Consider the following 24657-nt stretch of genomic DNA (forward strand, 5'->3'; position numbering starts at 1 on the left):
CTATTTAATATCTTCATACTCTTTACACAGTAACTCACATCGTCCCAGTTCCAGTAGCGTTCTGTGTGAGGTATTCCTGACTCTCTGTAGTAGCTATCACTCTACCCCCCCCCCCCCCCCCCCCCACAGTAAACTCACATCGTCCCAGTTCCAGTACGCGTTCTGTGTGAGGTATTCCTGACTCTCTGTAGTACTCCTCTAACCCCCCCCCCACAGTAACTCACATCGTCCCAGTTCCAGTAGCGTTCTGTGTGGGGTATTCCTGACTCTCTGTAGTATTCCTCTAACCCCCCCCCCACAGTAACTCACATCGTCCCAGTTCCAGTAGCGTTCTGTGTGGGGTATTCCTGACTCTCGGTAGTATTCCTCTAACCCCCCCCCCCCCCCCGCCCCCCCCCCCCCCCCCCCCACAGTAACTCACATCGTCCCAGTTCCAGTAGCGTTCTGTGTGAGGTATTCCTGACTCTCTGTAGTATTCCTCTAACCCCCCCCCCCCTCCCCCCCCCACAGTAACTCACATCGTCCCAGTTCCAGTAGCGTTCTGTGTGAGGTATTCCTGACTCCCTGTAGTATTCCTCTAACCCCCCCCCCCCACAGTAACTCACATCGTCCCAGTTCCAGTAGCGTTCTGTGTGAGGTATTCCTGACTCTCTGTAGTACTCCTCTAACCCCCCCCCCCCCCCCCCCCCCCCCCCCCCCCCCCCCCCCCCCACCCCCCCCCCCCCCCCCCCCCCCCCCCCCGACCCCCCCCCCCCCCCCCCACAGTAACTCACATCGTCCCAGTTCCAGTAGCGTTCTGTGTGAGGTATTCCTGACTCTCTGTAGTATTCCTCTAACCCCCCCCCCCCCCACAGTAACTCACATCGTCCCAGTTCCAGTAGCGTTCTGTGTGAGGTATTCCTGACTCCCTGTAGTATTCCTAACCCCCCCCCCCCACAGTAACTCACATCGTCCCAGTTCCAGTAGTGTTCTGTGTGGGGTATTCCTGACTCTCTGTAGTATTCCTCTAACCCCCCCCCCACCCCCCCCCCCCCCCCCCCCCACAGTAACTCACATCGTCCCAGTTCCAGTAGCGTTCTGTGTGAGGTATTCCTGACTCTCTGTAGTATTCCTCTAACCCCCCCCCCCCCCCCCCCCCCCACCACAGTAACTCACATCGTCCCAGTTCCAGTAAGGCGTTCTGTGTGGGGTATTCCTGACTCTCTGTAGTATTCCTCTAACCCCCCCCCCCCCCCCACAGTAACTCACATCGTCCCAGTTCCAGTAGCGTTCTGTGTGAGGTATTCCTGACTCTCTGTAGTATTCCTCTAACCCCCCCCCCCCCCACAGTAACTCACATCGTCCCAGTTCCAGTAGCGTTCTGTGTGAGGTATTCCTGACTCCCTGTAGTATTCCTCTAACCCCCCCCCCCCCACAGTAACTCACATCGTCCCAGTTCCAGTAGCGTTCTGTGTGAGGTATTCCTGACTCTCTGTAGTATTCCTCTAACCCCCCCCCCAGTAACTCACATCGTCCCAGTTCCAGTAGCGTTCTGTGTGAGGTATTCCTGACTCCCTGTAGTATTCCTCCAACGGAGGCTCCAGCAGGATCACATCAAACTTAGTCTTCAGGTCACGCAGGTCAAAGTGCTCTGGGTCGGCCTGCAGATACCTAGACACACATTAACACGGGAGTCATTTAGCAGACTCTCCTATCCAGAGTCACTACAGTAGGGAGTCATTTAACAGACTCTCCTATCCAAAGTCACTACAGTAGGGAGTCATTTAGCAGACGGCTCCTATCCAGAGTCACTACAGTAGGGAGTCATTTAGCAGACGGCTCCTATCCAGAGTCACTACAGTAGGGAGTCATTTAGCAGACGGCTCCTATCCAGAGTCACTACAGTAGGGAGTCATTTAGCAGACGGATCCTATCCAGAGTCACTACAGTAGGGAGTCATTTAACAGACTCTCCTATCCAGAGTCACTACAGTAGGGAGTCATTTAACAGACTCTCCGATCCAGAGTCATTTAACAGACTCTCCTATCCAGAGTCATTTAACAGACTCTCCTATCCGGAGTCATTTAACAGACTCTCTGATCCAGAGTCATTTAACAGACTCTCCTATCCAGAGTCATTTAACAGACTCTCCTATCCGGAGTCATTGACTGGGACCTACATGGGGGGTTAATGACTGGGACCTACATGGGGGGGGGGTAATGACTGGGACCTACATGGGAGGGGAGGGTAATGACTGGGACCTACATGGGGGGGGGGGGGGGGTGTAATGACATGGACCTACATGGGGGTGTAATGACTGGGATCTACATGGGGGTGATGTATTGACTGGGACCTACATGGGAGGGGGGTAATGACTGGGACCTACATGGGGTGTGTGTAATGACTGGGACCTACATGGGGGGGGTAATGACTGGGACCTACATGGGGGGTGTGTTGACTGGGACCTACATGGGGGGTGTAATGACTGGGACCTACATGGGGGGTGTAATGACTGGGACCTACATGGGGGGTGTAATGACTGGGACCTACATGGGGGGTGTAATGACTGGGACCTACATGGGGGGTGTAATGACTGGTACCTACATGGGGGGTGTAATGACTGGTACCTACATGGGGGGGTAATGACTGGGACCTACATGGGGGGGGGGGTAATGACTGGGACCTACATGGGGAGGTGTAATGACTGGGACCTACATGGGAGGGGTGTAATGACTGGGACCTACATGGGGAGGTGTAATGACTGGGACCTACATGGGGGGGTAATGACTGGGACCTACAATGGAGGAGGGTAATGACTGGGACCTACATGGGGGGGGGGGGGTAATGACTGGGACCTACATGGGGGGGTAATGACTGGTACCTACAATGGAGGGGGGGTAATGACTGGGACCTACATGGGAGGAGGGTAATGACTGGGACCTACATGGGGGTGTAATGACTGGGACCTACATGGGGGGGTAATGACTGGGACCTACATGGGGGGGTAATGACTGGGACCTACATGGGAGGGGTGTAATGACTGGTACGTACATGGGGGGGGGGGGGGTAATGACTGGGACCTACATGGGGGGGGTGTAATGACTGGGACCTACATGGGGCATGGGGGGGTAATGACTGGGACCTACATGGGGGGGGGGGGGGGGGGTAATGACCGGGACCTACATGGGGGGTGTGCAATGACCGGGACCTACATGGGGGGTGTGCAATGACTGGGACCTACATGGGGGGTGTGTAATGACTGGGACCTACATGGGGGGGTAATGACTGGGACCTACATGGGGCATGGGGGGGTGTAATGACTGGGACCTACATGGGGGGGTAATGACTGGGACCTACATGGGGGGGTGTAATGACTGGGACCTACATGGGGGGGGTAATGACTGGGACCTACATGGGGGGGGTAATGACTGGGACCTACATGGGAGGGGGGGGTAATGACTGGGACCTACATGGGGGGGTAATGACTGGGACCTACATGGGGGGGTAATTTCTTTCTCTCGGAGGACCTGAGCCCTAGGACCATGCGTCGGGACTGCCGCCCGTGGTGACTCCTTGCTGTCCCCAGTCCGCCTGGCCTTGCTGCTATTCCAGTTTCAGCTGTTCTGCCTGCGGTTATGGAACCCCTACCTGTCCCAGACCTGTTGTTTTTCAACTCTTGATGATCGGCTATGAAAAGCCAACTGAAAATTATTCCTGATTATTATTTGACCATGCTTGTCACTTATGAACATTTTTGAACATCTTGGCATAGTTCTGTTATAATCTCCACCCGGCACAGCCAGAAGAGGACTGGCCACCCCTCATAGCCTGGTTCCTCTCTAGGTTTCTTCCTAGGTTTTGGCCTTTCTAGGGAGTTTTTCCTAGCCACCGTGCTTCTACACCTGCATTACTAGCTGTTTGGGGTTTTAGGCTGGGTGTCTGTACAGCACTTCGAGATATTAGCTGATGTACGAAGGGCTATATAAAATAAAATTGATTGATTGTAATGACTGGGACCTACATGGGGGGGTAATGACTGGGACCTACATGGGGGGGTAATGACTGGGACCTACATGGGGGGGGTAATGACTGGGACCTACATGGGGGGTAATGACTGGGACCTACATGGGGGGGTAATGACTGGGACCTACATGGGGGGGTAATGACTGGGACCTACATGGGGGGGGTAATGACTGGGACCTACATGGGGGGGGGTAATGACTGGTACCTACATGGGGGGGTAATGACTGGGACCTACATGGGGGGGGGTAATGACTGGGACCTACATGGGGGGGGTAATGACTGGGACCTACATGGGAGGGGGGGGTAATGACTGGGACCTACATGGGGGGGTAATGACTGGGACCTACATGGGGGGGGTGTTGGTGGTTGAGATCAGCTCATCCTTCAGTCTGATCAGCTCTCTGAGTTTAGGATACTCTTCAAACCTGTCAGCCAGACCTGAAACAGATTACACACACAGATTACACATACAGATTACACACACAGATTACACATACAGAATACACATACAGATTACACATACAGAATACACATACAGATTACACATACAGAATACACATACAGAATACACACACACACACACAGATTACACACACACAGATTACACACACACACACACAGATTACACACACACAGATTACACACAGATTAAACACACAGATTACACACACAGATTAAACACACACACAGGTTACACACGCACAGGTTACACACATAGATTAAACACACACATACACACACAGAGATTACACACACACACACACACGTACCGACGTCTCTGATGAAGTCCTGTGGTCGATGTCCGGTGTCGACAAAGTGTTGACAGTAATCATTATGGGGGTTCAGACTCTGGGTACCCTGAAACAGACAGACAGTTAACCTATAACAACAGAGTTGACATGTATGTCGTGTGTGTGTGTGTGTGTGTGTGTGTGTGTGTGTGTGTGTGTGTGTGTGTGTGTGGTGAGAGGTGTGTGTTTGTGTGTTACCTTGAGGAAGGTGGTAGAGTCCTTGTAGACCTCTTCATAAGGGTTGCTCTCATCTGGTGGCTGCACCTCCAACTCTTCCTACACACACACACACACACACACACACACACACACACACACACACACACACACACACACACACACACACACACACACACACACACAATGAAACGCATACTGACTGGTTCCTACAATCCGGACCGGCTGGTTCCTACAATCTGGACCGGCTGGTTCCTACAATCTGGACCGGCTGGTTCCTACAATCTGGACCGGCTGGTTACTACAATCAGGACCGGCTGGTTCCTACAATCTGGACCGGCTGGTTCCTGGACCGGCAGGTTCCTACAATCCGGAACGACTGGTTCCTACAATCTGGACCGGCAGGTTCCTACAATCTGGACCGACTGGTTCCTACAATCCGGACCGACTGGTTCCTACAATCTGGACCGGCTGGTTCCTACAATCTGGACCGGCTGGTCCCTACAATCCGGACCGACTGGTTCCTGGACCGACTGGTTCCTGGACCGACTGGTTCCTACAATCTGGACCGGCTGGTTCCCTACAATCCAGACCGACTGGTTCCTGGACCGACTGGTTCCTACAATCTGGACCGGCTGGTTCCTGCAATCTGGACCGGCTGGTTCCTACAATCTGGACCGACTGGTTCCTGCAATCTGGACCGGCTGGTTCCTACAATCTGGACCGACTGGTTCCTGGACCGACTGGTTCCTACAATCTGGACCGGATGGTTCCTACAATCTGGACCGACTGGTTCCTACAATCTGGACCGGCTGGTTCCTGGACCGGCTGGTTCCTACAATCTGGACCGACTGGTTCCTACAATCTGGACCGACTGGTTCCTACAATCTGGACCGGCTGGTTCCTACAATCTGGACCGGCTGGTTCCTACAATCTGGACCGGCTGGTTCCTGGACCGGCTGGTTCCTACAATCTGGACCGGCTGGTTCCTACAATCTGGACCGGCTGGTTCCCTACAATCTGGACCGGCTGGTTCCCTACAATCTGGACCGGCTGGTTCCTACAATCTGGACCGGCTGGTTCCTGGACCGACTGGTTCCTACAATCTGGACCGGCTGGTTCCTACAATCTGGACGGCTGGTTCCTACAATCTGGACCGGCTGGTTCCTACAATCTGGACCGGCTGGTTCCTACAATCTGGACCGACTGGTTCCTACAATCTGGACCGGCTGGTTCCTACAATCTGGACCGACTGGTTCCTACAATCTGGACCGACTGGTTCCTACAATCTGGACCGACTGGTTCCTACAATCTGGACCGGCTGGTTCCTACAATCTGGACCGGCTGGTTCCTACAATCTGGATCGACTGGTTCCTGGACCGACTGGTTCCTACAATCCGGACCGGCTGGTTCCTACAATCTGGACCGACTGGTTCCTACAATCTGGACCGGCTGGTTCCTACAATCTGTACCGGCTGGTTCCTGTACCGACTGGTTCCTACAATCCGGACCGGCTGGTTCCTACAATCTGGACCGACTGGTTCCTGGACCGACTGGTTCCTACAATCTGGACCGGCTGGTTCCTACAATCTGGACCGGCTGGTTCCTACAATCTGGACCGGCTGGTTCCTACAATCTGGACCGACTGGTTCCTACAATCTGGACCGGCTGGTTCCTACAATCTGGACCGGCTGGTTCCTACAATCTGGACCGGCTGGTTCCTACAATCTGGACCGACTGGTTCCTACAATCTGGACCGGCTGGTTCCTACAATCCGGATTGGCTGGTTCCTACAATCCGGACCGGCTGGTTCCTACAATCCGGACCGACTGGTTCCTACAATCCGGACCGACTGGTTCCTACAATCTGGACCGACTGGTTCCTACAATCTGGACCGACTGGTTCCTACAATCTGGACCGACTGGTTCCTACAATCTGGACCGACTGGTTCCTACAATCTGGACCGGCTGGTTCCTACAATCTGGACCGGCTGGTTCCTACAATCTGGACCGACTGGTTCCTGGACCGGCTGGTTCCTACAATCTGGACCGACTGGTTCCTACATTCTGGACAGACTGGTTCCTACAATCTGGACCGGCTGGTCCCTACAATCTGGACCGGCTGGTCCCTACAATCTGGGCCGGCTGGTTCCTACAATCTGGACCGGCTGGTTCCTACAATCTGGACCGGCTGGTTCCTACAATCTGGACCGACTGGTTCCTGGACCGACTGGTTCCTACAATCTGGACCGGCTGGTTCCTACAATCTGGACCGGCTGGTTCCTGGACCGACTGGTTCCTACAATCTGGACCGGCTGGTTCCTACAATCTGGACCGACTGGTTCCTACAATCTGGACCGACTGGTTCCTACAATCTGGACCGACTGGTTCCTACAATCTGGACCGACTGGTTCCTACAATCTGGACCGACTGGTTTCTGGACAGGCTGGTTCCTACAATCTGGACCGGCTGGTTCCTACAATACGTTCCTACAATACGTTCCTCTCAGTGATCCAGTCTATCCTCTCAGTGATCCAGTCTATTACAGATACGTTCCTCTCAGTGATCCAGTCTATTACAGATACGTTCCTCTCAGTGATCCAGTCTATTACGGAGACGTTCCTCTCAGTGATCCAGTCTATTACGGAGACGTTCCTCTCAGTGATCCAGTCTATTACAGAGACGTTCCTCTCAGTGATCTAGTCTATTACAGATACGTTCCTCTCAGTGATCCAGTCTATTACAGAGACGTTCCTCTCAGTGATCCAGTCTATTACAGATACGTTCCTCTCAGTGATCCAGTCTATCCGCTCAGTGATCTAGTCTATTACAGATACGTTCCTCTCAGTGATCTAGTCTATTACAGATACGTTCCTCTCAGTGATCCAGTCTATTACAGATACGTTCCTCTCAGTGATCCAGTCTATCCGCTCAGTGATCTAGTCTATTACAGATACATTCCTCTCAGTGATCCAGTCTATCCGCTCAGTGATCTAGTCTATTACAGATACGTTCCTCTCAGTGATCCAGTCTATTACAGATACGTTCCTCTCAGTGATCCAGTCTATTACAGAGACGTTCCTCTCAGTGATCTAGTCTATTACAGATACATTCCTCCCAGTGATCTAGTCTATTACAGATACATTCCTCTCAGTGATCCAGTCTATTACAGAGACGTTCCTCTCAGTGATCCAGTCTATTACGGAGACGTTCCTCTCAGTGATCCAGTCTATTACAGAGACGTTCCTCTCAGTGATCTAGTCTATTACAGATACATTCCTCTCAGTGATCCAGTCTATCCGCTCAGTGATCTAGTCTATTACAGATACGTTCCTCTCAGTGATCCAGTCTATTACAGATACGTTCCTCTCAGTGATCTAGTCTATTACAGATACGTTCCTCTCAGTGATCCAGTCTATTACAGATACGTTCCTCTCAGTGATCCAGTCTATTACAGATACGTTCCTCTCAGTGATCCAGTCTTTCCTCTCAGTGATCCAGTCTATCACAGAGACGTTTCTCTCAGTGACCTGTTTGTGTTTTCCTACCTTCTGCTCCTCAACGTCCTCCTCTGTGTCCTCTCCCTCCACCTGAAGCTTCCTCTTGGAGCTCGGCCCGGCAGTATCGAACGATGCCCTACACATACACAACTTGTTGAATAGTTAAACCAAGTGATAGGGCTGGACTGGAACAAAAATGTGCACACTCTGGGGGTCCCCAAGGAATTGAGAAATACTGATTGCTGGAAGTGTGTGAGTACCTGTGACAGTAGTCTCTGTGTGTGTGAGTGTACACCTGTGACAGTGTCTGTGTGTGTGTGTGTACCTGTGACAGTAGTCTCTGTGTGTGTGTGAGTGTATACCTGTGACAGTGTCTGTGTGTGTGTGTGTCATACCTGCATGTCTCTCTGGTCTCCTCAATCTCCTTCAGTTCGTCTTTGCTGTTCAGAACGGCGCCAATACTGTCCGCACTCTCTGCTCCCAACTAGGGGAGGAACGGACAAGTTAGCTAGCTATTAATAATTAGCTAAGACAGGATCGGACAAGTCAGTTAGCTATTAATGTTAGCTACGACAGGAACAGACAAGTTAGTTAGCTATGGATGTTAGCTAGGACAGGAACGGACAAGCTAGTTAGCTAGCTACTAATCTTAGCTAAAAGCTATCAATCTCTGCTCTCAACTAGGACAGGAACGGACAAGCTAGTTAGCTACTAATGTTAGCTAGGACAGGAACGGACAAGCTAGTTAGCTAGCTACTAATCTTAGCTAAAAGCTATCAATCTCTGCTCTCAACTAGGACAGGAACGGACAAGCTAGTTAGCTAGCTACTAATCTTAGCTAAAAGCTATCACTCTCTGCTCAAATAAAATAAAGCTTAATGTATACAGCAGACATGCAATGCAACGAAACGTGCTTCACAGAAAAATTATTTAAAAAACAATGAAAATAAAAACAGACATTTAGTACACAAAAACATATGAAGATTAAAAAAACCTAATATAATAATAAAAACCGAATGACTAAAAAGCACCCTGAGGGAAAGCAGAGGGTGTGTTTTAAGATCTCTTTTAAATATGTCCATTTCTAAAGATGTTAGCTAAGACAGGAACGAACAAGTTAGTTAACTAGTACTGTTAGCTAAAAGCTATCACTCTCTGCTCCCAACTAGGAGAGGAACGAACAAGTTAGTTAACTAGTAATGTTAGCTAAAAGCTATCACTCTCTGCTCCCAACTAGGAGAGGAACGAACAAGTTAGTTAACTAGTAATGTTAGCTAAAAGCTATCACTCTTTGTTCCCAACTAGGAGAGGAACGAACAAGTTAGTTAACTAGTACTGTTAGCTAAAAGCTATCACTCTCTGCTCCCAACTAGGAGAGGAACGAACAAGTTAGTTAACTAGTAATGTTAGCTAAAAGCTATCACTCTTTGCTCCCAACTAGGAGAGGAACGAACAAGTTAGTTAACTAGTACTGTTAGCTAAAAGCTATCACTCTTTGTTCCCAAATAGGAGAGGAACGAACAAGTTAGTTAACTAGTAATGTTAGCTAAAAGCTATCACTCTCTGCTCCCAACTAGGAGAGGAACGAACAAGTTAGTTAACTAGCTAAAAGCTATCACTCTCTGCTCCCAACTAGGAGAGGAACGAACAAGTTAGTTAACTAGCTAAAAGCTATCACTCTCTGCTCCCAACTAGTAGAGGAACGAACAAGTTAGTTAACTAGCTAAAAGCTATCACTCTCTGCTCCCAACTAGTAGAGGAACGAACAAGTTAGTTAACTAGCTAAAAGCTATCACTCTCTGCTCCCAACTAGGAGAGGAACGAACAAGTTAGTTAACTAGCTAAAAGCTATCACTCTCTGCTCCCAACTAGGAGAGGAACGAACAAGTTAGTTAACTAGCTAAAAGCTATCACTCTCTGCTCCCAACTAGTAGAGGAACGAACAAGTTAGTTAACTAGCTAAAAGCTATCACTCTCTGCTCCCAACTAGTAGAGGAACGAACAAGTTAGTTAACTAGCTAAAAGCTATCACTCTCTGCTCCCAACTAGGAGAGGAACGAACAAGTTAGTTAACTAGCTAAAAGCTATCACTCTCTGCTCCCAACTAGTAGAGGAACGAACAAGTTAGTTAACTAGCTAAAAGCTATCACTCTCTGCTCCCAACTAGTAGAGGAACGAACAAGTTAGTTAACTAGCTAAAAGCTATCACTCTCTGCTCCCAACTAGTAGAGGAACGAACAAGTTAGTTAACTAGCTAAAAGCTATCACTCTCTGCTCCCAACTAGGAGAGGAACGAACAAGTTAGTTAACTAGCTAAAAGCTATCACTCTCTGCTCCCAACTAGGAGAGGAACGAACAAGTTAGTTAACTAGCTAAAAGCTATCACTCTCTGCTCCCAACTAGGACAGGACCAAACAAGTCAGTTAGATATGAAGATTAGCTACAAGCTGAACCAGTATCTGTGCGGTATGTAAAACAAAACAATAAAGCTCAGACTAACACTCCCATTCACCAGCTCTGCAGGCGTTATGTCAAAATATATTAGTTGATTCACCAAATGTGGATATTCGCTGAGCAACTACCTTAATTTACTCCCGTTATGGCCGGTATGTACCTCCAAAACAGGGCTAAATAAATTAGATGTAGTAGACTACCAACCTGCATGGCAGCAATGAGGTTTACATGAGGTGCCAAAGAAGATAATGGAAATCAATCAATTCCTTAGGCCCTAATCTATGGATTTCACATGAATGGCCATGGTTGGGCCTGGGAGGGCATAGGACCACCCAATTGGGAGCCAGGACCACCCACTTGGGAGCCAGGTCCAGCCAATCACCTGTGGCATTGTGTTGTGACAAAACTGTGCATTTTAGTGTCTTTTTATTGTCCCCCAGCACAAGGTGCACCTGTGTAATGATCGCGCTGTTTAATCAGCTTCTTGATATGCCACATCTGTCAGGTGAATGGAATCTCTTGGTAAAGGAGAAACGCTCACTAACATGGGATGTAAACAAATTAGAGCGAAATATGCTTTTTGTGCGTCTGGAACATTTCAGCTCATGAAACTTTACATGTTGCATTTATATTCTTGTCCAGTGTCTATATACCGGCATAACGGGAGTAAATGAAGACAGTGATAAACAAATTTGGTGATAAACAAACGTACTTTGACATTAACGGTTGCAGAGCTGGTTAATAATGGGAGTTTGAATCTGAGCTTTCTTGGTCTAATGCACAGAGATAATGATTCAGCTAGAAGCGATCAGTCTCTTAGCTAGCTACAATCATAGGCACAAATGCTCTCACGTCATAACAGTAACTAATGTCTAGGACGAACAATAGCTAGCTAACGCAACTATTATTAGTTGTTAAAAGATACTTTGTCAACTATCATGCGCTGGTTAACTTTTTCCACTCAACTCAATCAAGATCAATTGGCCTCGCTCCACGGCGACAAAATAAGCCAAAATAACAATAATATGTACAGTAATTACGATTGTTAGCTAACAAGTTATTAGCTAACTAGAGGCTCACTTTAGAAGATGTGCTAGGTAATGATATGTTAGTCATGCTAATAGCTAACGTTACCTGTTGACCTAATCCTATTCGGTTAAGTCAAACACATAGCTAACGTTAGATGTTTACATTAGCTACGAATGTTAGTTAACTAACAAGGTATGGTAGTTATGTAGCTAGATACATAGCTCTTCCCCCAGGCTAAAGGCTCACTTTAGAGGGCTAGCATGTAAACAAGGTAGACAACGCATGTTAGCTCGCTAGCTAGGATACTAACTTAGCTTTAGCTAGCTACCTGTTGAGCTAGCATGTAAACAAGAAGACAACGCATGTTAGCTCGCTAGCTAGGATACTAACTTAGCTTTAGCTAGCTACCTGTTGAGCTAGCATGTAAACAAGAAGACAACGCATGTTAGCTCGCTAGCTAGGATACTAACTTAGCTTTAGCTAGCTACCTGTTGAGCTAGAAGCTGGCGTCGCAGCTTCTGCTTTTCCCGTATCTCCTGTAGGCGACTATTCATTTCTTTATCGGTGATTAGTTTAATAAAGTATTTCGTTAGTTCACAAAATGCTTAAAACTGTTTTCTCTGGCGGGGGGTCGAAAAGCTTTTACTACCCTCGAAAACAATGAACGTTAGTCGGGTTCTGATGACGTCGGTCCGGTTCAACTGCTGCGCCTGTGATTTGCGTCATTGTTTTTTTCCTCCGACGACAGAAGACATCGCGTCCCTGTCTTTCTGCTGGTGCAATGAGTAGATGCGGCCACACTGTGGTGATGTTGTATCACGTTACTCCACCGTGAACAAACTGTAAACAATGATCATCAGAAAGGCCGTTTGTCACCAATTCTCTCTACTTCCGCCCAAAGTGTGCTGGAAGAGCGGCGTTAACTTCATCTAGCTAGCCCATGCCTCTACCAAACCCAATTATAGTAGCAGGGTTGTTCCACCAATTCTAGTATCAGGGTTGTTCCACCAATTCCAGTAGCAGGGTTGTTCCACCAATTCTAGTAGCAGGGTTGTTCTAGTAGCAGGGTTGTTCCAGTAGCAGGGTTGTTCCAGTAGCAGGGTTGTTCCAGTAGCAGGGTTGTTCCAGTAGCAGGGTTGTTCCAGTAGCAGGGTTGTTCCAGTAGCAGGGTTGTTCCACCAATTCTAGTAGCAGGGTTGTTCCACCAATTCCAGTAGCAGGGTTGTTCCAGTAGCAGGGTTGTTCCACCAATTCCAGTATCAGGGTTGTTCCACCAATTCCAGTATCAGGGTTGTTCCACCAATTCCAGTAGCAGGGTTGTTCCACCAATTCTAGTAGCAGGGTTGTTCCACCAATTCTAGTAGCAGGGTTGTTCCACCAATTCTAGTAGCAGGGTTGTTCCACCAATTCTAGGAGCAGGGTTGTTCCAGTAGCAGGATTGTTCCACCAATTCGCTGCCTTTTGAGAAATGTAACTTGGTGAAACAATACATGTGATTTCACCTCAGGGTTGACCGGAACAGGGATGACCGTAACAGGGTTGACGATTTCATCTTAAATCATCCATACCTCCTTGTGACAGGGGAAATGGAAGCTTGTTGTGTGCAACAGGGAGGGGCAATTGAATCCCAGTTACACCCCCCAAAACATGTCTAGGCTGTCGTTCTATGGAGAACAGGGTGTTCCACTCAGTTTCCCACCACCAAACACCAGAACATGTCAGAAAACATTAGAACCAGTTCCCCTGCTTCGACTCTGTGACTTAGGTTCAATATTACAACTATTAATATTAAAATGAGAGTTCATTTCACATAACAGGGTTGACCTTAAAATAAGGGACATTTGTATATATATATATATATATATATATTTTTTATTTTTATGAAAGTTTTTCAAATCAATTTTTATTGGTTACATGCGCCGAATACAACAGGTGTAAACTCTACAGTGACGTGCTTGGAAGTGTTAGGTTCCTAAATGATATATACAAAACAGGAAGTGTTAGGATCCTAAATGATATATACAAAACAGGAAGTGTTAGGTTCCTAAATGATATACACAAAACAGGAAGTGTTAGGATCCTAAATGATATATACAAAACAGGAAGTGTTAGGATCCTAAATGATATACACAAAACAGGAAGTGTTAGGATCCTAAATGATATACACAAAACAGGAAGTGTTAGGTTCCTAAATGATATATACAAAACAGGAAGTGTTAGGATCCTAAATGATATACACAAAACAGGAAGTGTTAGGATCCTAAATGATATATACAAAACAGGAAGTGTTAGGATCCTAAATGATATACACAAAACAGGAAGTGTTAGGATCCTAAATGATATACACAAAACAGGAAGTGTTAGGATCCTAAATGATATACACAAAACAGGAAGTGTTAGGATCCTAAATGATATACACAAAACAGGAAGTGTTGGGATCCTAAATGATATACACAAAACAGGACGTGTTAGGATCCTAAATGATATACACAAAACAGGAAGTGTTAGGATCCTAAATGATATACACAAAACAGGAAGTGTTAGGATCCTAAATGATATACACAAAACAGGAAGTGTTAGGATCCTAAATGATAAACACAAAACAGGAAGTGTTAGGATCCTAAATGATATACACAAAACAGGAAGTGTTAGGATCCTAAATGATATACACAAAACAGGAAGTGTTAGGATCCTAAATGATAAACACAAAACAGGAAGTGTTAGGATCCTAAATGATATACACAAAACAGGACGTGTTAGGATCCTAAATGATATACACAAAACAGGAAGTGTTAGGATCCTAAATGATATACACAAAACAGGAAGTGTTAGGATCCTAAATGATATACACAAAACAGGAAGTGTTAGGATCCTAAATGATATACACAAAACAGGAAGTGTTAGGATCCTAAATGATAAACACAAAACAGGAAGTGTTAGGATCCTAAATGATATACACAAAACTTAGCTTGTCTTTATTGCTATTAAAAATCTGATATTGAATTCTCCATGTGGTCTATATTAAAAGGACATTGCGTTGAATATAACAGGCTTTTAAATTCAATATTGGTGCACAATTTCTACCTAAAATATCAAAGGGACAAAAGGCAGTCATTTGATGGAACGACCCAGCTACTGCTTTACATAGGATGAACTTTGACCCCAGACACTGATAATATACTGTATCATAATAACAATAATAGGCCATTTAGCAGAAGCTTCTTTCCAAAGCGACTTACAGTCATGCTGCATCCATTACACTGATCTAAGGTCATTAAAAGGTTTTTAAGGTAAGAGAGAGAGATGGAGGGATAGAGGGATAGATGGAGGGAGAGATGGAGGGAAAGAGGGATAGAGGGAGAGATGGAGAGATGGAGAGATGGAGGGTTAGATGGAGAGATGGAGGGATGGAGAGATGGAGGGAAAGAGGGATAGAGGGTTAGATGGAGGGATGGAGAGATGGAGGAAAAGAGGGATAGAGGGTTAGATGGAGGGATGGAGGGTTAGATGAGAGATGGAGGGAGAGATGGAGGGATGGAGGGTTAGATGGAGAGATGGAGGGAGAGATGGAGGGAAAGAGGGATAGAGGGTTAGATGGAGAGATGGAGGGAGAGATGGAGAGATGGAGGGTTAGATGGAGAGATGGAGGGAGAGATGGAGAGATGGAGGAAAAGAGGGAGAGGTGGAGAGATAGAGGGATAGTTGGAGAGATAGAGGGATAGAGGGTTAGATGGAGGGAAAGAGGGATAGATGGAGGGATAGAGGGATAGATGGAGAGATAGAGGGATAGATGGAGAGATGGAGAGATAGAGGGATAGAGGGTTAGGTGGAGAGATGGAGAGATGGAGAGATGGAGAGATAGAGGGTTCGATATAGAGGGTTAGATGGAGAGATGGAGAGATGGAGGGAAAGAGGGAGAGATGGAGGGAGAGATGAAGGGAGAGATGGAGGGAGAGATGGAGGGATAGAGGGTTAGATGGAGGGAAAGAGGGATAGCTGGAGGGATAGAGGGATATAGGGAGGGAAAGAGGGAGAGATGGAGGGAGAGATGGAGGGATAGATGGAGGGAAAGAGGGATAGATGGAGGGAAAGAGGGATAGAGGGATAGATGGAGAGATAGAGGGATAGATGGAGAGATGGAGAGATATAGGGTTAGATGGAGAGATGGAGAGATAGAGGGTTAGATGGAGAGATGGAGAGATGGAGAAATAGAGGGTTAGATATAGAGGGTTAGATGGAGAGATGGAGAGATGGAGGGAAAGAGGGAGAGATGGAGGGAGAGATGAAGGGAGAGATGGAGAGATGGAGGGAAAGAGGGTTAGATGGAGGGAAAGAGGGATAGATGGAGGGATAGAGGGATAGAGGGAGGGAAAGAGGGAGAGATGGAGGGAGAGATGGAGGGATAGAGGGAGAGATAGAGGGATAGATGGATAGATGGAGAGATAGAGGGTTAGAGGGTTAGATGGAGAGATGAAGGGAGAGATGGAAGGATGTTTTTAAAATGTTCTTTCCGTAACACTTCTGTGAACAGTGGCCTGTCTATCACACCCTAGTGAGGGGCCTGTCTATCACACCCTAGTGAGGGGTGTGTCTAACATAAAGGCCTGCATTGTCCCAGCCACAGCTCTGAACTGTGTGTCATGTCAACATGTCTGCTTATTCAGGAAACACACACACACACACACACACACACACACACACACACACACACACACACACACACACACACACACACACACACACACACACACACACACACACACACACACACACACACACACACACACACACACACACACACACACACACACACACACACACACACACACACACACACACACACACACACACACTGTCATTCCACAAGGCATTGTTTGACAGGGCAGTGCTGTGTGTGTGTGGTCATTCCTGTAGACATTGTTTGACAGGGCAGTGCTGTGTGTGTGTGGTCATTCCTGTAGACATTGTTTGACAGGGCAGTGTTAAGTGCAGTGTGTGTGTGGTCATTCCTGTAGACATTGTTTGACAGGGCAGTGCTGTGTTAGAGAGAGAACTAAGATAGGTTTGTTGTTCAGACTAAGATTTGGTACTAAACTACAGCATATCTGGGAAAGACGGGGAGAGAGAGAGAGAGATCTAGAGAGAGAGATGGAGGGGGGGGTTAAGAGAGTGAAAGCGACAAAGAGACAGAGAAAGACAGAGAGAGAACAAGAAAGAGAGAGAACGAGAGACAGCAAATGAGAGAGAGAGAGACTTAACAACAGGAAGAGAGGAGTAGCTTGTATTCTGACAGGAAGTGTTTGGATGTGTTAGGATCCTAAATTATATAACAGGAAGTGTTTGGATGTGTTAGGATCCTAAATGATATAACAGGAAGTGTTTGGATGTGTTAGGATCCTAAATTATATAACAGGAAGTGTTTGGATGTGTTAGGATCCTAAATTATATAACAGGAAGTGTTTGGATGTGTTAGGATCCTAAATGATATAACAGGAAGTGTTTGGATGTGTTAGGATCCTAAATGATGTAACAGGAAGTGTTTGGATGTGTTAGGATCCTAAATGATATAACAGGAAGTGTTTGGATGTGTTAGGATCCTAAATGATATAACAGGTAGTGTTTGGATGTGTTAGGATCCTAAATGATATAACAGGAAGTGTTTGGATGTGTTAGGATCCTAAATGATATAACAGGAAGTGTTTGGATGTGTTAGGATCCTAAATGATATAACAGGAAGTGTTTGGATGTGTTAGGATCCTAAATGATATAACAGGAAGTGTTTGGATGTGTTAGGAATCTAAATGATATATATAACAGGAAGTGTTAGGATCCTAAATGATATATATAACAGGAAGTGTTTGGATGTGTTAGGATCCTAAATGATATAACAGGAAGTGTTTGGATGTGTTAGGATCCTAAATGATATAACAGGAAGTGTTTGGATGTGTTAGGAATCTAAATGATATATATAACATGAAGTGTTAGGATCCTAAATGATGTATATAACAGGAAGTGTTAGGATCCTAAAAGCTATTTTTTTGTCCATTCAAATATTATCAAATTGATCAGAAATACAGTGTAGACATTGTTAATGTTGTAAATGACTATTGTAGCTGGAAACGGCTGATTTTTAATGGAATATCTACATTGGCGTACAGAGGCCCATTATCAGCAACCATCACTCCTGTGTTCCAATGGCACATTGTGTGAGCTAATCCAAGTTTATCATTTTAAAAGGCTAATTGATCATTAGAAAACCCTTTCGGGGCGGCAGGTAGCCTAGTGGTTAGAGCGTTGGACCAGTAACCGAAAGGTTGCAAGATCAAATCCCCCGAGCTGACGAGGTAAAAATCTGTTGTTCCGCCCCTGAACAAGGCAGTTAACCCACTGTTCCCCCGTAGGCCGTCATTGTAAATAAGAATTTGTTCTTAACTGATTTGCCTAGTTACATAAAGGTTCAAATGTGCTTTTCTTTCTAAAACACTGAAATGTCTAAGAGACCCCAAACTCTTGAACAGCCGTGTATATATAAACAGGAAGTGTTTGGATCCTAAATGATATGAGAGATCAGATAACTGTTGGACAATCAAAAACACACACAAAGTTCTTTAAAAAAATCCTAGTTTTATGAGGCAACAGTACATAGAGTTAACACAGACAGGGTTACCATCCTAAATGGGCCCCTAGTCCTGATGAGACAACAGTACATAGAGTCAACACAGACAGGGTTAGCATCCTAAATGGGCCCCTAGTCCTGATGAGACAACAGTACATAGAGTCAACACAGACAGGGTTAGCATCCTAAATGGGCCCCTAGTCCTGATGTAGTACACTAGCAGGATAGGATCTGAACCCTGGCCTCCCACTTAGCGACCTTGATGAGTATCCTTGATGAGTATCCTTGATGAGTATCCTTGATGAGTATCCTTGATGAGTATCATTGATGAGTATCCTTGATGAGTATCCTTGATGAGTATCCTTGATGAGTATCCTTGATGAGTATCCTTGATGAGTATCCATGATGAGTATCCTTGATGAGTATCCTTGATGAGTATCCTTGATGAGTATCCATGATGAGTATCCTTGATGAGTATCCTTGATGAGTATCCTTGATGAGTATCCTTGATGAGTATCCTTGATGAGTATCCTTGATGAGTATCATTGCCCGAGAACACCTGAAGACGAGGTCCTCTGAACTAAAGCCTAGGGATGTTATCTCTGTGGGCGATACGTGGACGACCCCGGGGGGGGGGGGGGTTGAAAACCTGATCTATCCGTCACCATAGCAACGCTGTAACAGTCACAAACACCGGATGAGTTTAAATAACACGACACGGAACAATCCAAGACCTAACATACTAGTGACAGAGAAAGATTACCACTAAGGAACAATCCAAGACCTAACATACTAGTGAGTAAGATTACCACTAAGGAACAATCCAAGACCCAACATACTAGTGACAGAGAAAGATTACCACTAAGGAACAATCCAAGACCCAACATACTAGTGACAGAGGAAGATTACCACTAAGGAACAATCCAAGACCTAACATACTAGTGACAGAGAAAGATTACCACTAAGGTACAATCCAAGACCCAACATACTAGTGTGCTGTTCCTATAAACCTGACAGAGAAAGATTGCCACTAAGGAACAATCCAAGACCCAACATACTAGTGACAGAGAAAGATTACAGCTAAGGTACAATCCAAGACCCAACATACTAGTGTGCTGTTCCTATAAACCTGACAGAGAAAGATTACCACTAAGGAACAATCCAAGACCTAACATACTAGTGACAGAGAAAGATTACCACTAAGGTACAATCCAAGACCCAACATACTAGTGTGCTGTTCCTATAAACCTGACAGAGAAAGATTGCCACTAAGGAACAATCCAAGACCCAACATACTAGTGACAGAGAAAGATTACAGCTAAGGTACAATCCAAGACCCAACATACTAGTGTGCTGTTCCTATAAACCTGACAGAGAAAGATTACCACTAAGGAACAATCCAAGACCCTACATACTAGTGTGTCGTTCCTATAAACCTGACAGAGAAATATTACCACTAAGGAACAATCCAAGACCCAACATACTAGTGACAGAGAAAGATTACCACTAAGGTACAATCCAAGACCCAACATACTAGTGTGCTGTTCCTATAAACCTGACAGAGAAAGATTACCACTAAGGAACAATCCAAGACCCTACATACTAGTGTGTCGTTCCTATAAACCTGACAGAGAAATATTACCACTAAGGAACAATCCAAGACCCAACATACTAGTGACAGAGAAAGATTACCACTAAGGAACAATCCAAGACCCAACATACTAGTGACAGAGAAAGATTACCACTAAGGAACAATCCAAGACCCAACATACTAGTGACAGAGAAAGATTACCACTAAGGTACAATCCAAGACCCAACATACTAGTGACAGAGAAAGATTACCACTAAGGAACAATCCAAGACCCAACATACTAGTGACAGAGAAAGATTACCACTAAGGAACAATCCAAGACCCAACATACTAGTGACAGAGAAAGATTACCACTAAGGAACAATCCAAGACCTAACATACTAGTGACAGAGGAAGATTACCACTAAGGAACAATCCAAGACCCAACATACTAGTGTGCTGTTCCTATAAACCTGACAGAGAAAGATTACCACTAAGGAACAATCCAAGACCCTACATACTAGTGTGTCGTTCCTATAAACCTGACAGAGAAATATTACCACTAAGGAACAATCCAAGACCCAACATACTAGTGACAGAGAAAGATTACCACTAAGGTACAATCCAAGACCCAACATACTAGTGACAGAGAAAGATTACCACTAAGAAACAATCCAAGACCCAACATACTAGTGACAGAGAAAGATTACCACTAAAAACACGATATTAACAGTATGAAAGTTTACAAGCAGAGAACTAGGACAAAGTATAAAGAATATGGTTCTATTAAGTAGTGCAATATATAGGGAATAGGGTGCTTTAAAGTAGTGCACTACATAGGGAATAGGGTGCTTTAAAGTAGTGCACTATATAGGGAATAGGGTGCTATAAAGTAGTGCACTATATAGGGAATAGGGTGCTATAAAGGTAGTGCACTATATAGGGAATAGGGTTCTATAAAGTAGTGCACTATATAGGGAATAGGGTGCTATAAAGTAGTGAACTACATAGGGAATAGAGTGCTATAAAGTAGTGCACTACATAGGGAATAGGGTGCTATAAAGTAGTGCACTACATTGGGAATATAGTGCTATAAAGTAGTGCACTACATAGGGAATAGGGTGCTATAAAGCAGTGCACTACATAGGGAATAGAGTGCTATAAAGTAGTGAACTACATAGGGAATAGGGTGCCATCTGAATCAGTTTGATAAACAGTTTAGCGGTCGGGACTCGGAGGAAATGACAACAAACATTAAAACAGATTGTATTACAATCAACAAACCCAGTCAGACTGTATTAGTCACATGGTAAACAACAGGTGACCATTAAAACAAACCCAATCAGACTGTATTAGTCACATGGTAAACAACAGGTGAACATTAAAACAAACCCAGTCAGACTGTATTAGTCACATGGTAAACAACAGGTGACCATTAAAACAAACCCAGTCAGACTGTATTAGTCACATGGTAAACAACAGGTGGACATTAAAACAAACCCAATCAGACTGTATTAGTCACATGGTAAACAACAGGTGAACATTAAAACAAACCCAGTCAGACTGTATTAGTCACATGGTAAACAACAGGTGACCATTAAAACAAACCCAGTCAGACTGTATTAGTCACATGGTAAACAACAGGTGACCATTAAAACAAACCCAGTCAGACTGTATTAGTCACATGGTAAACAACAGGTGACCATTAAAACAAACCCAATCAGACTGTATTAGTCACATGGTAAACAACAGGTGAACATTAAAACAAACCCAGTCAGACTGTATTAGTCACATGGTAAACAACAGGTGAACATTAAAACAAACCCAGTCAGACTGTATTAGTCACATGGTAAACAACAGGTGACCATTAAAACAAACCCAATCAGACTGTATTAGTCACATGGTAAACAACAGGTGACCATTAAAACAAACCCAATCAGACTGTATTAGTCACATGGTAAACAACAGGTGACCATTAAAACAAACCCAGTCAGACTGTATTAGTCACATGGTAAACAACAGGTGACCATTAAAACAAACCCAATCAGACTGTATTAGTCACATGGTAAACAACAGGTGAACATTAAAACAAACCCAGTCAGACTGTATTAGTCACATGGTAAACAACAGGTGAACATTAAAACAAACCCAGTCAGACTGTATTAGTCACATGGTTGGTAAACACCAGGTGTAGAATAACAGTGAAATACTGACTTACAGAATGTACCTCCATGTTTTTAGTGTAAATCTCCACCTTTATAGTACAGAGAGATAGTACTCAGCAATGTTGTCGTGTGTGTGTGTGTGTGTGTGTGTGTGTGTGTGTGTGTGTGTGTGTGTGTGTGTGTGTGTGTGTGTGTGTGTGTGTGTGTGTGTGTGTGTGTGTGTGTGTGTGTGACTGAGACACCGGTTGTGTGTGTGTGTGTGTGTGTGTGTGTGTGTGTGTGTGTGTGTGTGTGTGTGTGTGTGTGTGTGTGTGTGTGACTGAGACACCGGTTGTGTGTGTGTGTGTGTGTGTGTGTGACTGAGACACCGGTTGTGTGTGTGTGTGTGTGTGTGTGTGTGTGTGTGTGTGTGTGTGTGTTCAGGACACAGTCCTTTCCCTGCTGTGGTCGTTCCCTCGGAGTCAGATGTCAACAACAATGTGCTGTAGCTGTAGTAGCTTTCATCAGGTCGTTCATAGAACAATATATCACATTTTAGACTGGTTGTCTGGGGCGTGTTCATTAGTCCACACCGTAGCAAAGCCTAGCAATTTTTTAAATCAAATTAAGTCTTGTTAAGAATCTCCACTGAGAGAGAAAGAGGGTAAAGGGGGGAGGGGGTGGATATGAAAGAGAGACAGGGGTGAGATTGGTCAAGCCTTTCAACTGGTTTGAAACCATTTATTTACTGACCAATCAAATCACAAGCTCCAAATAAAGTTCTTCTCAATTGGCCAGTCTATGATCTACCACTGTCTCACATTGGCTGTCATCTCTTCATGCCCTTATCCCAATGTCCAATCACCTTGCAGATCCACTTCCTGTATTCTTCCCATTGTCCAATCACCTTGCAGATCCAGTTCCTGTATCCCTCTCATTGTCCAATCACCTTGCGTATCCAGGGTGTGAAGGCGGAGACTTTAGTGTAGACGCCAGGCGAGTGTTGCGTGCGACAGGAGTGACCCCATGACGTCACACCGTACACGACCCACCCTCCGCCCGGACGTTCACACACCAACGGGCCGCCGCTGTCTCCGCGGCAACTGTCCACGCGGCGCTCCGATTGGCTGTCTGTCCCGGCGCAGAGCATGCGGCTAGTGAAGGCTCCATGGTAACGCTGTTGGCAGTGACGACGGGGGAGGAGGGAGAGAGGAGCCTGCTGGAGGGTCTTAGAGTAGGACCGACCTGGAGGACACAAACGTACGCAGAGACACAATTTACATTCAACTGGTCCTTTAATCTGTTTAATCAGACAATTTACATTCAACTGGTCCTTTAATATGTTTAATCAGACAATTTGCATTCAACTGGTCCTTTAATCTGTTTAATCAGACAATTTACATTCAACTGGTCCTTTAATCTGTTTAATCAGACAATTTACATTCAACTGGTCCTTTAATCTGTTTAATCAGACAATTTACATTCAACTGGTCCTTTAATCTGTTTCATCAGACAATTAACATTCGACTGGTCCTTTAATCTGTTTAATCAGACAATTAACATTCAACTGGTCCTTTAATCTGTTTTAATCAGACAATTAACATTCAACTGGTGCTTCCCACGAAGTCTGTCTGTCTGTCTGTCTGTCTGTCTGTCTGTCTGTCTGTCTGTCTGTCTGTCTGTCTGTCTGTCTGTCTGTCTGTCTGTCTGTCTGTCTGTCTGTCTGTCTGTCTGTCTGCCTGTCTGCCTGCCTGTCTGCCTGCCTGCCTGTCTGCCTGTCTGCCTGTCTGTCTGTCACTGTGCTGTGTCTTTCTTCATGGTGAGTTAGACTAACTAGTATTATGTCTGTCTCTATGTCAGAGGAATAGCTGGACACTAACATCCCCCCTCATCTTCCACACTAAATCACACTAACACCCCCCTCGTCTTCCACACTAAATCACCCACTAACACCCCCCCTCGTCTTCCACACTAAATCACCCACTAACACCCCCCTCGTCTTCCACACTAAATCACCCACTAACATCCCCCTCATCTTCCACACTAAATCACCCACTAACACCCCCCCTCGTCTTCCACACTAAATCACCCACTAACACCCCCCTCGTCTTCCACACTAAATCACCCACTAACACCCCCCTCGTCTTCCACACTAAATCACCCACTAACATCCCCCTCATCTTCCAAACTAAATCACCCACTAACATCCCCCTCGTCTTCCACACTAAATCACCCACTAACACCCCCCTCGTCTTCCACACTAAATCACCCACTAACATCCCCCTCATCTTCCACACTAAATCACCCACTAACATCCCCCCTCGTCTTCCACACTAAATCACACTAACATCCCCCTAATTTTCCACACTAATGCC

The 24657-nt window shown here is 45.7% G+C and overlaps 2 protein-coding genes across 2 annotated transcripts in view; both read right to left on the reverse strand.

The window, feature by feature from the left end:
- Nucleotides 1-1484: 1484 nt before the first annotated feature.
- LOC129842417 (N6-adenosine-methyltransferase non-catalytic subunit-like) lies at nt 1485-12590 on the reverse strand. Its single transcript, XM_055910972.1, has 7 exons — nt 12441-12590; nt 8865-8953; nt 8518-8605; nt 4992-5069; nt 4773-4860; nt 4350-4440; nt 1485-1650 (listed from the first exon to the last, which is right to left on the reverse strand). The coding sequence occupies exons 1-7, from the start codon at nt 12504-12506 to the stop codon at nt 1485-1487; spliced, it is 666 nt and encodes a 221-aa protein (XP_055766947.1). The 5' UTR covers nt 12507-12590.
- A 10177-nt stretch (nt 12591-22767) lies between these two features.
- Nucleotides 22768-24657, reverse strand: part of prss12 (serine protease 12) — a 91959-nt gene continuing 90069 nt past the window's right edge. The window contains exon 14 of the mRNA XM_055910971.1: nt 22768-23527. Within this exon, the coding sequence (XP_055766946.1) occupies nt 23217-23527 (311 nt within the window). The 3' untranslated portion in view covers nt 22768-23216. The remainder of the gene's footprint in view (nt 23528-24657) is intronic.

This window comes from Salvelinus fontinalis, unplaced genomic scaffold (assembly GCF_029448725.1).
Source record: "Salvelinus fontinalis isolate EN_2023a unplaced genomic scaffold, ASM2944872v1 scaffold_0039, whole genome shotgun sequence".
In the NCBI taxonomy this organism is placed as follows: domain Eukaryota; kingdom Metazoa; phylum Chordata; class Actinopteri; order Salmoniformes; family Salmonidae; genus Salvelinus; species Salvelinus fontinalis.

Excerpts from the sequence above, each read along its gene's own strand:
- LOC129842417 (XM_055910972.1), bottom strand. The coding sequence starts at position 12,506 with ATGAATAGTCGCCTACAGGAGATACGGGAAAAGCAGAAGCTGCGACGC. Across the intron at positions 8,606-8,864 it reads GAGACCAGAGAGACATGCAG|GGCATCGTTCGATACTGCCG; the intron begins GTATGACACACA and ends GTGTATGTGTAG. Across the intron at positions 4,861-4,991 it reads ACTCTACCACCTTCCTCAAG|GGTACCCAGAGTCTGAACCC; the intron begins GTAACACACAAA and ends TGTCTGTTTCAG.